This window comes from Callorhinus ursinus, unplaced genomic scaffold, assembly GCF_003265705.2.
Source record: "Callorhinus ursinus isolate GAN/ISIS: 27379988/994484 unplaced genomic scaffold, GSC_fseal_2.0 scaffold3, whole genome shotgun sequence".
NCBI classification, from domain to species: Eukaryota; Metazoa; Chordata; class Mammalia; order Carnivora; family Otariidae; genus Callorhinus; species Callorhinus ursinus.
Window position 1 is genome coordinate 35,748,074 of NW_027397065.1, and position 15,327 is coordinate 35,763,400.

At 41.3% G+C, this 15,327-nt stretch overlaps 1 protein-coding gene across 5 annotated transcripts in view; it reads right to left on the bottom strand.

Annotated features, from left to right (window-relative positions):
* Positions 1-15,327, bottom strand: part of TENM2 (teneurin transmembrane protein 2) — a 1,506,090-nt gene that overhangs the window by 357,484 nt on the left and 1,133,279 nt on the right. For 4 of the 5 annotated variants that reach the window (XM_073890196.1, XM_073890205.1, XM_025867075.2 and 1 more), the window contains one exon: positions 11,672-11,881. The exons of the other annotated variant lie outside the window; for it this stretch is intronic. In XM_073890196.1, coding sequence (XP_073746297.1) covers positions 11,672-11,881 — 210 coding nt within the window. The remainder of the gene's footprint in view (positions 1-11,671; positions 11,882-15,327) is intronic. 5 annotated transcript variants of the gene reach the window in all.

Below are 15,327 nucleotides of genomic sequence, written 5' to 3' on the forward strand. Positions count from 1 at the left end.
ACAACAAAAAAAGAAATATTCCTTAGATCCAAGGAAGACAATAGATTAGACCAACAAGCATCTTTTCTCATCACACCATATGGTAACCTCTTCTGTTCTCTCTAACAGTGATCAAGCTCACACCCACAATCACAGATGATCTTAGGTCTAAAAACATTACAGTGACCTGCAATCAACAGGCCCAAGTAGGAAGGCCCTACTGAGGATGTATCTGCCTTTTTACTGCTCCTGTCTACCACTGTCCTTTTAAAGCTGGATCAATAAGGGTGTCTTGAATGCATCTCAACCTGCACCAAATGTTAAATGATACAGAGACCAGAGAAATGACCCTTGTCTTTAAGTGGTGACAATTTAATGTTGACACAAGTGACTTATATGCATGAAATACCAAGAGAATATTACAAATCAGAATGTAATGAGGTGCTAAATTGAATAAGGCAGACTATAAGACTGTTATGCACTTCTGATTCTGGCTCTAGTTGGGCAGAGCTGGTTGGGAAATCTTTGGGTAAAAGATGGGGCCTGTGCTGAGAGGGATGCTGGGTTAGTCATGAGGAAGCACGGTAGTTACATTATCTTCTCTGGCTTGTGCCTTCCTAAGCCTGGGATTTTTAGTAAGGCTGGGGGCTGGGTTGGGATAAAGAGCTAAAGCCCTGACAACTCCACAGGGCTCCCTAATCAACAGAAGCAGAAATAGACCTACAGATATGATGAAGATGCTCCAGTGCCTAACCATTCAAGTTCACAACACCTGGTACTGTCTCAAACACATAGCTCCTAATCAATACCCATCTGTTGAATGACAATATGAGAATATTAAACAGCTACCATTTGGAGTTTCTGACATTGTATTAAGGATTCTGCATGCCCCATCTTTTGTACTTTCTTTTGAATTTTTTTTCTTTTCATCCAAATTTTTTAAAATGAACTGAGTTTAAATAATCAAATAGTTATACAATGTTTGGTTCAAAAATAGCAATCATTTTCCATCACTGCCAAGTTTTTCCTTCCCAGAGGCAACCACATTTACCTTTTTTTTTTAGCTGATTATTTTGATATTTATCTCTAGGTCTATAAATACTATGCTTTGCTGCTATTTCTTGTATTTTCAATTCTAGGCAATCTCTAGTAACTTCTCACTACAGAAGATGTCAATCTAGACTTTTTGCTCTACCTGCCCAATCCACATATGTACCTTTTCCATCTCCCCATCTTTCTTTGATAATGCTTGGATTGTTATTCAACATTAATGTTATTACCCATGTAAATGCTATTCAGAGCTGAACATGTAGTAAATGAGGAGTATTTTTTAATTTCTTGAATATTTTTTTCTGGAGTTGTCTTTTTATAATTTACTTTAATTTCTATGCATTTATCACTGTGGAGACCGATTCCTTTGGGTCACGTTCCTGTTGTACTACTTAATTGCTACGTATCCTTGGGCAAGTTACTTAACCTCTCTGTGCTATAGTTTTCCCTTCTGTAAAACATGGATAACAGTAATACACAGTGTAATGGCGTCAACATCCTCCAGACAAAACACCACAAAGCACACTGTGGTCAAAGTTGAGTTTATTAACTCACTGCAAGGAGGATAAAGACACACAATGGGGAGCCATGGAGTGCTTTAGTAGAAGGGTGTTACAAAGGGCTGTTGTTAGCTGATTTTAGAGAAGTCTCAAGGAAATGGGTTCACTCTGCATTTGGTGCTGTCAGGGAGAAGGGATGATTCCATGATCGGCCTTCTCAATATATTTTATCTATAGGAAGGGCTGACAAGAAGAGGCTAACGCTGAGAAAGGGGAACCCTCCTACACTGTTGGTGGGAATGCAAGCTGGTGCAGCCACTCTGGAAAACAGTATGGAGGTTCCTCAAAAAGTCAAAAATAGAGCTACCATATGATCCAGCAATTGCACTTCTGGTTATTTACCCCAAAGATGCAAATGTAGGGATCTGAAGGGGTACGTGCACCCCGATGTTTATAGCAGCAATGTCCACAATAGCCAAACTGTGGAAAGAGCCAAGATATCCATCGACAGATGAATGGATAAAGAAGATGTATATATACACAATGGAATATTATGCAGCCATCAAAAGGAATGAAATCTTGCCATTTGCAACGATGTGGATGGATCTGGAGGATGTTATGCTGAGCGAAATAAGTCAATCAGAGAAAGACATGTATCATGTGACCTCACTGATATGAGGAATTCTTAATCTCAGGAAACAAACTGAGGGTTGCTGGAGTGGTGGGGGGTGGGAGGGATGGGGTGGCTGGGTGATAGACATTGGGGAGGGTATGTGCTATGGTGAGCGCCATGAATTGTGTAAGACTGTTGAATCACAGATCTGTACCTCTGAAACAAACAAATAATACATTATATGTTAAAAAAAAAAAAGAAGATAGCAGGAGGGGAAGAATGAAGAGGGGGAAATTGGAGGGGGAGACGAACCATGAGAGACGACGGACTCTGAAAAACAAACTGAGGGTTCTAGAGGGGAGGGGGGAGGGGAGTGGGTTAGCCTGGTGATGGGTATTAAAGAGGGCATGGAGCACTGGGTGTTATACGCAAACAATAAATCATGGAACACTACATCAAAAACTAATGATGTAATGTATGGTGATTAACATAACATAATAATAACAAAAAAAAAGAGAAGAGGCTAACGCTGTAATAGGTAAAGAAAGAACAGTCATTCATCTTAGGCTGGGGAGAGGAATGTTTGAATTTTTGTGTTTGGGATAATAACTCTGCTTCTGTCTCTGTTTAGGCAATATTATAAAGTGGTATTATTTTCATTCATCCTAGTTACAGAGTGGCCTTGTTTAGTGTTGGTGTTCTCCAAGATTGTTTTTGTTCAAGGAGAGAACACCATGACCCAGCCAGGAAAGCCAGGCTAGCTCCTAACAGCTCCTCTGCCTAGATGTTAGCATCAGGCTGGTTCCAAGCACTAAGGGCTACTTTTCTATGCCTCAGTGGTAAGGATTAAACGAGCTACCATTTATATAAAACAAATCAGCAAAATGGTTGCCTTAAAATGTCTGTAATAAGACACTAAAAGCACAGGCAACAAAAGAAAAAATAGGAAGGTGGGCATCAAAATTAAAAAAACTTCGAATATCAAAGGACAGTCAACAGAGTGAAAAGGCAACCTGCAGAATGGGAGAAAATATTTGCAAATTGTATTTCTAACAAGTGATTGATACCCAGAGTATATAATGAACTCCAATTCAACAACAACAAAGAATACACCACCTTATTAAAAAGTAGGCAAGGACTGGAGTAGATATTTCTCCAAAGATGACATTCAAATGGCCGATAAGTACATGAAAAGATGCTTGAGATCACTAATCATTAGAAAAATGCAATCAATGATATATCACCTCACGCTCATTAGAACAGCGATTCTAATAAAAAAAGAAAACAGAAAATAAGCATTAGTAAGGATGTAGAAAAATTGGAATCCTTGTGCATTGCTGGAGAAAATGTAAAATGGTACAGCCACTATGGGAAGTAGTATGGCAAGTCCTCAAAAAATTAAACATAGAATTACTGTATGGTTCAGTGATTCTACTTCTGGATATATGCCCAAAAGAAATCAAAGCACGTCCTAGAACAGATAGGTGTATGCTCATTTTCACAGCAGCATCCACAATAGCCAAAAGGTGGAAACAACCCAAGTGTCCATTGACTAATGATTGAATAAACAAAATGTGGTATAGTGATACAAAAGAAAATTGTTCAGCCTTAAAAATGTAGGAAATTCTGACACATGCCCAGCATGGATAAATCTTGAAGATACTGTACTAAGTGAAATAAGTTAGTCACAAAAGGACACATAGTGTATGATCCCTCTTCTAGGAGGTACCTAGAGTAGTCGAATTCATAGAGTCAAAATAATACAGTGGTGGTAGGGGTTGGAGCAGGGGAGGGGAGGGAGGAGTTAGTTTTTAATGAGTGAAGAGTTTCTGGTGGGGAAGACTAAGATGTTTGGGGATGGATGGTGGTGATGTTTACCCAACAATGTGAATGCGCTTAAAGCCACAGCACTGTATGCTTAAAAATGGTAAAAATGGGAAATTTCCTGTTATATATGTTATTATAATAAGCTAACTCTAAGTTAAAAAGTAAATAATATCAAACTTGACCTTTGTTCCAAGTTTCTTTTTAAGATATTTAATGCAAAAGAATGTCATTTAATATTCATAACAGCTTTAGAAGTTTTATTACTTTTATTACTGTTTTATAGGTTTAAAAAAAGGAAGACTTATTACATTGTTCAAGATCATGAAAGTTAGAAAGTGACTAAGGCTGAGCTATAATTTGAATCCAAGTAGTAGGGACATTAGAGTTCAACTCTTAAGTATATGGTTATTCTTTATTATTTTGGGGAGAGATCAAGAGATTACCAGGGTCTAGGGCTATAACTTCCGTTGAAACTGCCCACTGGTAAAAGAAATCTATCTTTTCATTTAGCAGAGAATGAGAGATCTCTAATAAGGGATTGGCGTCACATTTTAAAATGGCTATTCAGTAGTCTGAAGGAAGCTGCTTAGGCTTAAATGCAGTCTTTAAGGGAATTTGGGAGAAGCTGAAGCTCTGGATAAAAATTGTCAGGGCAGGAAACTGTTAAGATGTGGCATATAGCTCCTATTTTCTGGGCTTGCCCAGGACATCTTTTTGTATGTACCAAGGAGCTGGGACAGAGATGGAGAGGTAGAATGTACACAATGCTTATCGACCTTGGGAATTTTGTCAATAGCAAGATTATTTGCTGAAGAGGAGCAGTTCTGTGCCATATGTCACTTCTCTGCTGCGCATCTCCAAAGGAATTACCTGTCCATCTTGCCTGTGTGCTCATTTGCACCATGGTACAGAAGAGCGGTCCCAACCCTAGCTGTTGGAAATTGCTGGACCTTCAATCAAAAAGTGTGTCTGTGTTGCAACATGGGGGAAAAAAAAGTCTGATCTCTGTTTGCTATACTCCTGAGTCAGTTACCAGTGTCAGGAGAATCCTGAGGACCATCAATTCCCAATTCACAGCATGGGAAACATTGTTTCAGAGGCTGGGGTGAGTCTCGAGGAGCCTGGGTCAATGCTGGAGGCACTATGCTTTTTCCACTTGCTGCTGGGAGTGCTTTCAACACTTTCAGTAAAGTGTTATAGGACCCCAGATCACGTTTCTCAACTTCTGCAGGAAAACTGCCAGGAGCTGCTTTGCATGACCCTGTAGGTCTGTTCTGCTAATGGCCAAGAGGGTGGAGTGAAATCCACACTATCCAGGAAGAGGAGTTGGGGGTGTTGCCTGTAGCTGGGACAGCGTGGTCAAGCTGGACACAAGGAACTTACACACAGAATGGTAGAGCAAGAATGGACCCTTGGGGCCAAAGACCAACCTTGAAAGGTAGAGAAGCAGAAGCACAGGATAATTGAATGACTTGCCAAAGATCAAGCTGTGAATCAGAGACAGAGTAGAGAACACCCAAGTTCCCCAACTTCCACTTTGGAGCTTCCCCATTACGTTCATGCTCCCCAAACTTAAGAGACCAGAAGAATCACTTTAAAGGAGCCATAAAATCACAGTTCCTGAACGCTTCTGGAATTTATTGAACCAAAGTCTAGGATAATAGTGTCCTTTTCAAGCAAAGAAGGGGAAGAGTATTTTGTGATGCTGTATATATTTTTTAACCTTTTAAAAACTGTAACCATGCCCCTTAATACAATGTTTTCAGTGTATCCTTTGTATCTCAATAGCTATACAATTATTTTAGAGGGTAACATTTAAGAGAGGGGCAAGGGAAAATTAGGAAGGTTGGATTTGAATCACAGGTAATGGGATGCGTGGGTGGCTCAGTCGGTTAAGCATCTGCCTTTGGCTCAGGTCATGATGCCAGGGTCCCGGGATAGAGTTCCACATCAGACTCCCTGCTCAGTGGGGAGCCTGCTTCTCCCTCTGCCTGCAGCTTCCCCAGCTTGTGGTCTCTCTGAGACAAATAAATAAATAAAATCTTAAAAAAAAAAAAAAGAAACATAGATCCTTCATTTCCCAGCTTTGTAATTTGGGCAAGTTACTTAATCTTGTGCTACAGTGGTCTCATCAATGAAATGGGTATGATAGCAAGAGTTTACTGCCTTGGGATGTGGTGGGGGACAAATGAAAGTAAATGAAGCAAGGTATATAAAGTGCTTAGCTTAACAGCTAACATGAAGGGAGGAAAAAGGGTCTCAGGCAGACAGCCAAACCCTGTGTGGCTGTGCTTCTGGGGCAGGAGCAGGTGCTGTCCCTGTGACCTCCACAGCCTTGAGACAGCATCCTGGACTTGTCCGCACTGGCCAGTGGGCTGAGAACTCCTCTGGAGAAGCCGCCAAGGCTTACCGAGGGCTCCCACCAGGTTCTTCGTACTGACCTTTGCCACTACTTTTGGGATGTACTGAAGCAGGGTTTTTTGGAACCTTCTCATTTAAAGGTGAACTATAAAGTTCTAAAGTACCTAAAAACAGACGCGACATGATACAAAATAGGTATATTGAATCTATTTTGTAAAATAAGTATATTTCCCCATGCTGGGACATTCCGATCTGCTGTCCCTCCTGAAACTATCCATTTTTTCCATAGTACATGATGAAAAGCAGGAAACTGATAAAACGAAGGTAGTTACTAAAGATATTGGTTACTTAACCTGTTTAATAAATACTGAGCATCTGCTATGAATGCAAGATTAGAAACCCTGCAGTGGAGGCCTCTGCATGATGGAGTGGAGCTGAGAGGAGAGAGCAAAGCCCACAGAAAACAGAAGATGGCGTTTATATGCAGTACTTTAGGAGAGGTGGCAAAATCTCCTCACAATGTACAGACTTATAAAAAATGAGTCAGTCTCATCAGCACAGTACGATCATCAATGTGCATAGTAAGTAATTGCTGTGAGCTCTTCAGAAAACCCAAAACTAAAATTGAATTACAGTGAGAGTAGCTGCTTAAGAAGGAAAAGGGAATTTATAATATACTAGAGGAAAAAAATCTCCCCAAACTCAAAATATATAAGGAGAAGAAGTTTCATTAATTTAAAAAAATTCTGGGGACCCTCTTCTTGCTCATCTCAAATCCAGCCCCATGGATTTTTGGGGAGGGGGCCCAGATGAGCGAATGCTGTCCCAGAACATTGGGCTTTAGTGTTCATCAGAGGATCGAAGTTCTTCCATAACTATAGCTGTCAAGACAAATTTGTAACCTAGAACGTGTTTTTAGAGGTCTGACTACAACCTCAAAGTCAGTTAATTCCCATAAAAATTTAGTTACAAGCAATGATATTTAAGGCCCATTGCCAATGGGAACACGGTGTACACGGCCCATTAGTAAAACTAAGGTTGATCCATGGATCAAATCAAGTTTTATCCCTAGGCTAGGCAATGTTTGGATATTTGTAGAATTTCCTTTTAACTCAAAGTGTTTTGTATGGCTTATGTGGAGGGTGTTTACAAGAAACTTTGACAGGAAATTCTTTAGCATATGTATTATGCAGGTTACTGAGAATTCAGTCATTGGGATGCACACATTATCTCCTTTAAGACAGATTCCTTTCTGGCTTCCCTATGAGGATTCATAGAATTTCCCTGAAAGCAGTTGATTTGTTTTTATCTCACAAATGTAATGTATCTTATCTGTGTTTCCCTTTTCGCTTTGGTTTCTAGGAAGCTCAGAATCAAGTTTTCTGTCTATCTTAAATAATGAAATGGGACGTTACATATAAGCCTATTTGTCTGTTTCCCACCCTGCTACATTTTTTTTCCTTCACCTTTACTGTGTCACCTAATTATAGTTTTCCAGTTAGAGAGATTTGTTCTAAGCTGTCACACATTATGGTGGAGATGTAAGAAGAGGAACGAATGGCTGGCTGGCTGAATAAATGAATGAATAAAGGAAGCTTTTGCTTTATGATGCTAAATAAATAAGACAATCCTTAAGTTAGGTAAGGCAACTGAATTCTTGGACCACTCAAGGAAACCTGAAGCTTGCTGATTTTGATGTACTATTTTTGTTTATAATTAAGACATTGCCTTTTCTTTTCTTTTCTTTTTTTTTTTTAAAGGGCTCGGGGCACCTTTCATGCACTCAGTGACAAACGGAGACTTTCCAACTGGGACAGCTCCTTCGGCACATAGGACCCACTGAAAGTGTCCTGGCAGAGGCATCCAAATTACATTTCTTCCCTGTAGCTTGATGTTACTACTGAGAGTTCCAAACCCTTTACTTAGACTTAAGAAAAACAAAAACAAAAACTCAACCAATTACAAGAGGGGAGGTGAGCCACTGTTTTTAGATTATAATGTGGCTGCATGTGTATTCTGATTTGGAAGTCTTAGTCCTCCATCTGCAGGAGCCTCCATTATGCTGCTGGGATCCAGATTTTTTTTCCAGATGAGTTATTTCATAGGATTTGAAGTTATGCTTTTGTATACAAGAAACATCTCTGGAGCTCACCCGCCCTGGCAGAAGGTCAGAACACGGAGAGCTCAGCTACCTGGAAGAAAATGCTTGAAGGGAGGGGAAAACGCCACTCTTCAAAGCATCTCAATAACTGTTCCTGGATATCTGCTCGACTGGCAGAGATTGAACGTTAGAGCAATTTGGCTCCAAAGGTGCCCAGGTTTTAGTACCGTCCACTAAAGAATGCGCTACAGTCACAGAAAATAATGACAGTCAAGTCATAAAGGTGAAGTTTTGTTGCTGCTTTGAGGATGTTTTCATGTTGTCAAAAACATTTTAGTTGTGTAGTTTATGTCCAGTTTGTCTCTTTAGAACAGAGGCTCTTTGGGCAGGAAATGTTCGTGTGCAGTGACTCTCCTTAGTGATGAGCTTCACTGTTGTCACGTATTAACAGCAACGATAAGGGGGCAGCAGCAAATAAATTTTTTACTGTCAAGTATGGGCTGGGCATGCTGGAAGAGGTTTTGTTTCACCTCAGAAAGAGACAGAGATCAAACTGCGACCAGATCGTCAGAACACAAGGTCACTGACAAGAGACCAACTTAAAAAAATTCTGTGCAATTAACCAGCTAAACAGAACACAACCACTCACACAGTTGTTTCATTTGTGCCAAGATGCCTATGGAAAAATCCAGCCCCTTTCATTACAATCAATTCAGAACACCCAGGCGCAGCTCTGTACTTTGCATCTTCTGTGTCAAACTCTATTTTCAATCCTTTATGTCAAATTTAAATTCATGGCAACTGCATTCTGATCTTGATAGGATCCCCAATTTGCCTTGGACCCCAAATCCATTCCACAGAGACACACACACACACACACGCACTCACCTAGGAGCACACATATTTGCACTTGATTTGCACCTACTTAGCTAAGCCTCAGTCAAGAAGTTTGAAAGACTGCCCAGTGGCCAGAGCTGTAACAAGTTTTCAGAGAAGTACCTGCTGAAAACAAGGGTATTGTACAATAGGGTATTCACCCCTCAGGTGAAGATATCATATCACACAGCTCTTGTTTGGGATGAAAATGGACCCTCAAATGTTCTGCAGTATTTCCCCGTTACCGAAGTTTAAATAGCCATCAATCTTAAGTGAGCTGAACAAATTGAGGTGAGTGATGAAAAAATGGCTAAGTTTGACTCTGAACAAACAGATCTGTTGTGTCCACCAAAATGAGGTCTTGATTAGGCAGAAAGCCAACAAAAATACCCTACCAACAATTTATAATCTGATACAATGTCAAAAAGAAAAGAAATCTCTCAGTGTTATCACTGAGAAGATATTCTGGACGGCCCTCAGATACGAACTGACCTCTCTTCTGGAAATCATTGTTGCCCGGCTATCCATATATGCATAAAAGGATATAGTTTTTAAAAGCTCATTTTCTCCCTAATAATTGTCTGTTTTTAAAAAGCTATCAGCAGGTGCACCTCATTTCAAAAGCCTCTTGTCCTTCATAATACAATATTCATCACGATTACATAGTATGAAATAAAAAGCAGCAAAACATAAGCGAGGATAGTTCAATTAAATGCAACATAATCTCTGCAGCCAAAAAAAAAAAAAAAAAAAAAAAAGAAATGGCTCTGTAGCTAAAATCAGGTTCCGATGAAAGAAAAAAGGGAATATATTTCCACATATTTTTAATTATATAGAATTTCCTCAAACATGATTTTTCATAATATATTCCATTAAGTTAACATCACATTTGAAGAAAGAGCATTTTCCGATTTCATTTTAAGCCTGATTTTGAGCAATTACAGTGTCATTGTTCCGCGGTAGAAAGGTTGAATTCATTTACTGTGTGGTTATGCTAGTTATGATTGATGTCTCTTCTCCAAATGATAAACCAATCACCCCAATGATGTAATGTCATTTTAAGAGTGCCATAATCACATTTCTCTCAAACTAGAAACTCTGATGAGTTCTAATAAAGATTTATGGTAGATTAAAGGCCTTCATAATATCAACAATGGATTGCTCATTTGATGAGAGATTTGATTAGGTAATTTTTTTTGAAAAAGAATACGAGTTTACTAAATATATCAGGCCTGGCTTTGAAGAAGGGCATGGGCCATCATAAGTAGTAGTCCATCATTCCATCTTCAGAATGAATCATCTTCAATGCATTTGGGAGGTCCTTTCTAATTGTAGAGGTTGAGGCCAGTGGTGGCATATTCTCATGGGTGAAGCCAAAACCCAGTCTCATCAAGGTACACTCTTGGCATGGAAAGCTCTGTACTGCCTTTGATGGGTTATGTTAATGAATACCATAAGGGGCTAATTCAGAAGATAACTCCAAAGCTGTTGGGTCAGGAGCAATTAATTTCTGCAAATGTCTCTCCTTGGGTCATAGGTACTTAACCCTAGGTGTGGCCCACTCCTGTGTTCATATGTTTTGTGAACATTTCACCAACAAGGCAAATCAAAATAAGGCATGATTATTGCTGAGCCTGGGGCAATTCTACTTAAGGTCTAGACATTGGGAGCTGAGACAGTAACCCCAAAATCCTCAAAGGTGGGACAGAACCTTGCGGCCAGTGCCTTTGCTTGGTGCAAGTGAAAACTACAGTGAGAACTCAGGCTTTAGAGGCAGGATTTATCATGGTACCATGCGATCAGCTTGTTAAATTCAAGTGCAGTGGCACACGCAGAGGGTTATAGGAGAGGTCACCTCCCGAACACTTCAGACTTGGCAAGGCATTCGGTATTCATGTCAAGGGAATGCATTTTAATCACAAAATCATCTAAACAAGCAAGGAAGAAAAAGTCAGAAGCCAACCATCAAAAACCAAGAGATCTGAAATGCACACAAATTGGGCACGTGAGGGTGTCCGGGGTCACTCGGCTATGACCAGAATTGTAGTAATACAAAATCCAATATTCCATTGTCTCTTGGCACTTCACCTTTGAGACCTGCATGCTCTCAACGTGCAGCAGTGGGCAAATTCCTCCCACGGAAGGAGGCCCAAGCCCTGTTAAGATAAGCAAAACCTCGTCAGTAATTGTGACCTCCAATAAACGTGTCCTGGAGTTGCAATGCCACAAAGTGACAAGCGTGTTTCACCTGACGCTCCCCACACCTCCTTCTCCCCAGCCCTGGATTCAGGGCTGTCATTTTGCCAGAGACTCGAGGATGTCACACAGACAACAGCGCGCATTCAGACACCACAGTTTCCTTACCACTGCTGGAGGCTTGCTGGGGCCCTGAGCATGCTCTGAGCAGGTATGAATTGGGGGAGAACTCCTCATCAGGATTGGTGTCCATGATTTGATGGGAAGTGTTGCTGTCTAGCAATGGCATCTGGCAGCTAACTGGTGGAGGATTATGGGAGCTAGGCAGCTGAGCAGATGGGAGGAGGCTAGACGAGGATGTAGGTGGAATGGGCCGACCTGGGAAAGAGGACAGAGGGGTCAAAGGTCAGCAATGAGTGTCATGAGAGCATCCAGAGAAAGTTACACTGAAACCACCTCACAACATAAATATCTAAAAAATTAAAGAGAGAAAGAAATGCCCCAGGTGTATTTTTTTCAAGTGGTTTGATGTTTCTCCAAATGTCCAAATTCATACTGCAGGTAGCTGTGCATTTCACCAAATGGGCAGGAGTGGAAATATCCATCTAGACGGCTGAAATGCAACCAGGCAGGAAAACACGCACCTCTTTCTAGCTTCCCTGCCACAGTCCTACTATAATTCCCCATCATCTTCTTGCTGCTCTCCCTGCTTCCCTTCTTGCCATACACCCGTCTAATCCCCACTGTTTGCATCCCTTCTCCAAAGAAATCAGGTCCTATCGCTCTCCTGCTTGGCACCCTCCAACAGCTTCCCATTACCCGCGGAAAGAAACTGAAACTCCTTCTGATGATGTCCTGCCTCTCTGGCACAAGAGGCCTCCCCTACCTTGCCCCCAATAGTAGCCTCACCACTCTCCACTCAGCCCCTTATTCCCTAGCCAGCGTGGCCTTCTTTACCTCTGCTGCTTCCGCATGCCACACCCTTCTGTCTTCTAACTCTTTATGCTTCCCGCTTCCTCTATGTGGAATATTCTCCCCACCTGCCACCTCACTGATAAGCCCTTTCTCTTGAAACTTTTCCTGTTTGCCTTCTTCCAAGTTTCTCACCCGTGCACTCTATCCTTTTAGCCTGTTTACATTTCTTCACAGTCCTTATTACTATCTGAAGGTGGACATCTGTCTACATTATTCCCCCTGTACCCTCAATATTTTCCTAACGAATAGCACCTGTTGAATAAATGAGCAAATTAACAAGATAGACTCTAACCAAATTAATCAGTTTAGGGTAGAAGTAGAAAGGGCCACACATGTGCATCCTAAAGAATTGGCCAATGCCGCCATTCTCTTGACCACCATTTGTTTTTGTTTTTGTTTTGTTTTGCGTATCACAGGGGAATTCCTACAAAGCACAGCTACTCCAGGCCATGAGGAGGAGTGGCCAGCCTGGCAGGTGGTGGGCAGTAACTTGGAGTTGTCCTTGGGTCAAAAAGTTCTCCTTCCACACAGAAGGCTGCTGCAACCTCTCTTTCACATGGCAGGGAGCTCCTGGCAGCCAAATTGCTGAGTGAAGATAATTGCTGTGTGTACTTTCACCTGATTCACCCTTACGTGTTGGGGTCCTTGTGATTGCTTGCCTGCTGGTGTGTTCATTTGGGAAGCTCAGAAAAATGAGCCAAGAGTAGCAGCCCATGGGATATGCCCTAAAGCTGGAGGTGTGGAAAGAAGGGTAAGGTGTTGAGAAAGCAAACTCAAGAATCCAGTTAGAGTTTCAACTCAGGCACGAAGTGTCAGAGTCAGAAGAAATATGTTTTCCTGCTTTTAAATGTACTACATATGCAAATACATTTCCAGGCACCTCAGATGGATGCCATTTTTTTGGTTGCCACTTTTATAACTGTCTTTCCTGATCTAGTCCTCGGTGCATAAATGTTACTGATACATCAATTTCCTTCAATAAAATGGGAGTGCCTCTTATGTATACTCCGCTGGATATTGAGAATACAAAAATAAGCAAGACATCACTGTTACCCACAGAGAGCTCACAGTCGAGTGGGTGAGGCAGACAGGTAAGTATATCATTTCAGTACCAGGTAATAAAGAGGAAAGTGGCATGTGGAGACATGGTGCTGTGGAGGCAGGAAGAGGGACACTTGGTCCAGCCCGGCCAGGGAGAGGTAAGGGTAGACAGTCCAACAAGGATTCCTGGGGAAGTTGATGCCTGAGCAGTTTTTGAAAGAAAAGGAGATGGACTTCTGGTAAGAGGAAACTTGACAGGTAGCACAGAGCCACCCACCAAGCACTAGTCTGTTACTTTTTTGAGGGTAGGAGTTGCAGAAAGAGACAGGGAATAAGAGAATCCTACAGCTCAAGTGTTTGGGGCTCCTGTCCAGTAACACAACTGAAGAATCATCATCTCTGAAATAGAACAATGGATAAACGGAATTTGGCTTGAAAGACTCAATTTATGTCTAACAGTCTGGGAGCCATGTAAGGCACAATGTTCTTGCCGGATGGTCCAGCAAAAGTAGCCTGGACAAATCAGAGTTTCATCAGAATTGGGGCTAACATTTAATCCACATTTCTCCCATAGCTCTCCCTTTACTAACTATCATCATGATTACTATTTTAACTGCTCATGTTTTTGGGCAATGACCATCTGCCCCTTTATATATAGTATCTCTCTGAGGTTAGAATTATTATAATCCCCGTTTTGTAAATGAGGAAACTGAGGCACAGAGCAGTAAAATTACCTAGTTAGCAAGTGCAGGGGCCAGGAGTCACACTCAGGTTTGTGTGTTCCAAAATCCACCCTCTCACTACTCTGCATGGTGTTTGCCCTAACAGCAAGATGGCGGGTGGGGGGCGGGGAAGAGGAAGACATACAAGGAGTGAGGAAGGTTGGTTTACAAATCAAGTTTCCAGTTTCCCATCTCCCAGTCCCAAGGCACTCTCAAGATTTCAAGTAAGAGGGGCGCCTGGGTGGCTCAGTTGGTTAAGCGACTGCCTTCGGCTCAGGTCATGATCCTGGAGTCCCGGGATCGAGTCCCACATCGGGCTCCCTGCTCAGCAGGGAGTCTGCTTCTCCCTCTGACCCTCTTCCCTCTCATGCTCTCATTCTCTCTCTCTCAAATAAATAAATAAAATCTTTAAAAAAAAGATTTCAAGTAAGAAACATTTCTTTGAATAAATGGTTATTTATAGCAACTATCATCTGGCAGAGTTCAAAGCTTTTCTTGTAATTTTGTTATGAAGTTCAAAGTGGCTCCTTCACAGCGGTGTTACCCTGTGCCTTCTTCTAGTCCCCTGAATGTAGAGGTGTCCTGACCAGGGCCCTGTGAAGTCAGTGTTGACGTCCACTTAGCAGCAAGGCTCTGGTAGGAACAGATTTTAACTCACAATCAATAGGCTTTAGTGTTTGTATTATTGAGGCATATCTGGAAATGCATGTTGAAGAACAAGAATGGCTAGAAGCCAATTTTTTAAATTCCTTTGAGTGACTGAGGTGGAACTGAAGTTCAAGTGCAATTTTCCAGGAGCCTGATATGATAGTTGCTGTGAAATCACTCTTTACATGAACTTTTTGAAATTTTGTTCAGCATGAATTCATTTCATATAGTACAGACAGAACTGCCTTTTAATTTATACAAATACAGACAATGGAAGAGCACTCCTAACACAATGAAAGCACTGGGGTTACTTCAATGTACTGAAATACACATCACAGAATTGTCTGATTCCTGTTATTCCCCTGGCCTCTTTAAATCCATGCTTTGGTAACTCCTTAAGCTCCTTGATGGTACCTCCCATTACTTTGGAAATTTCTC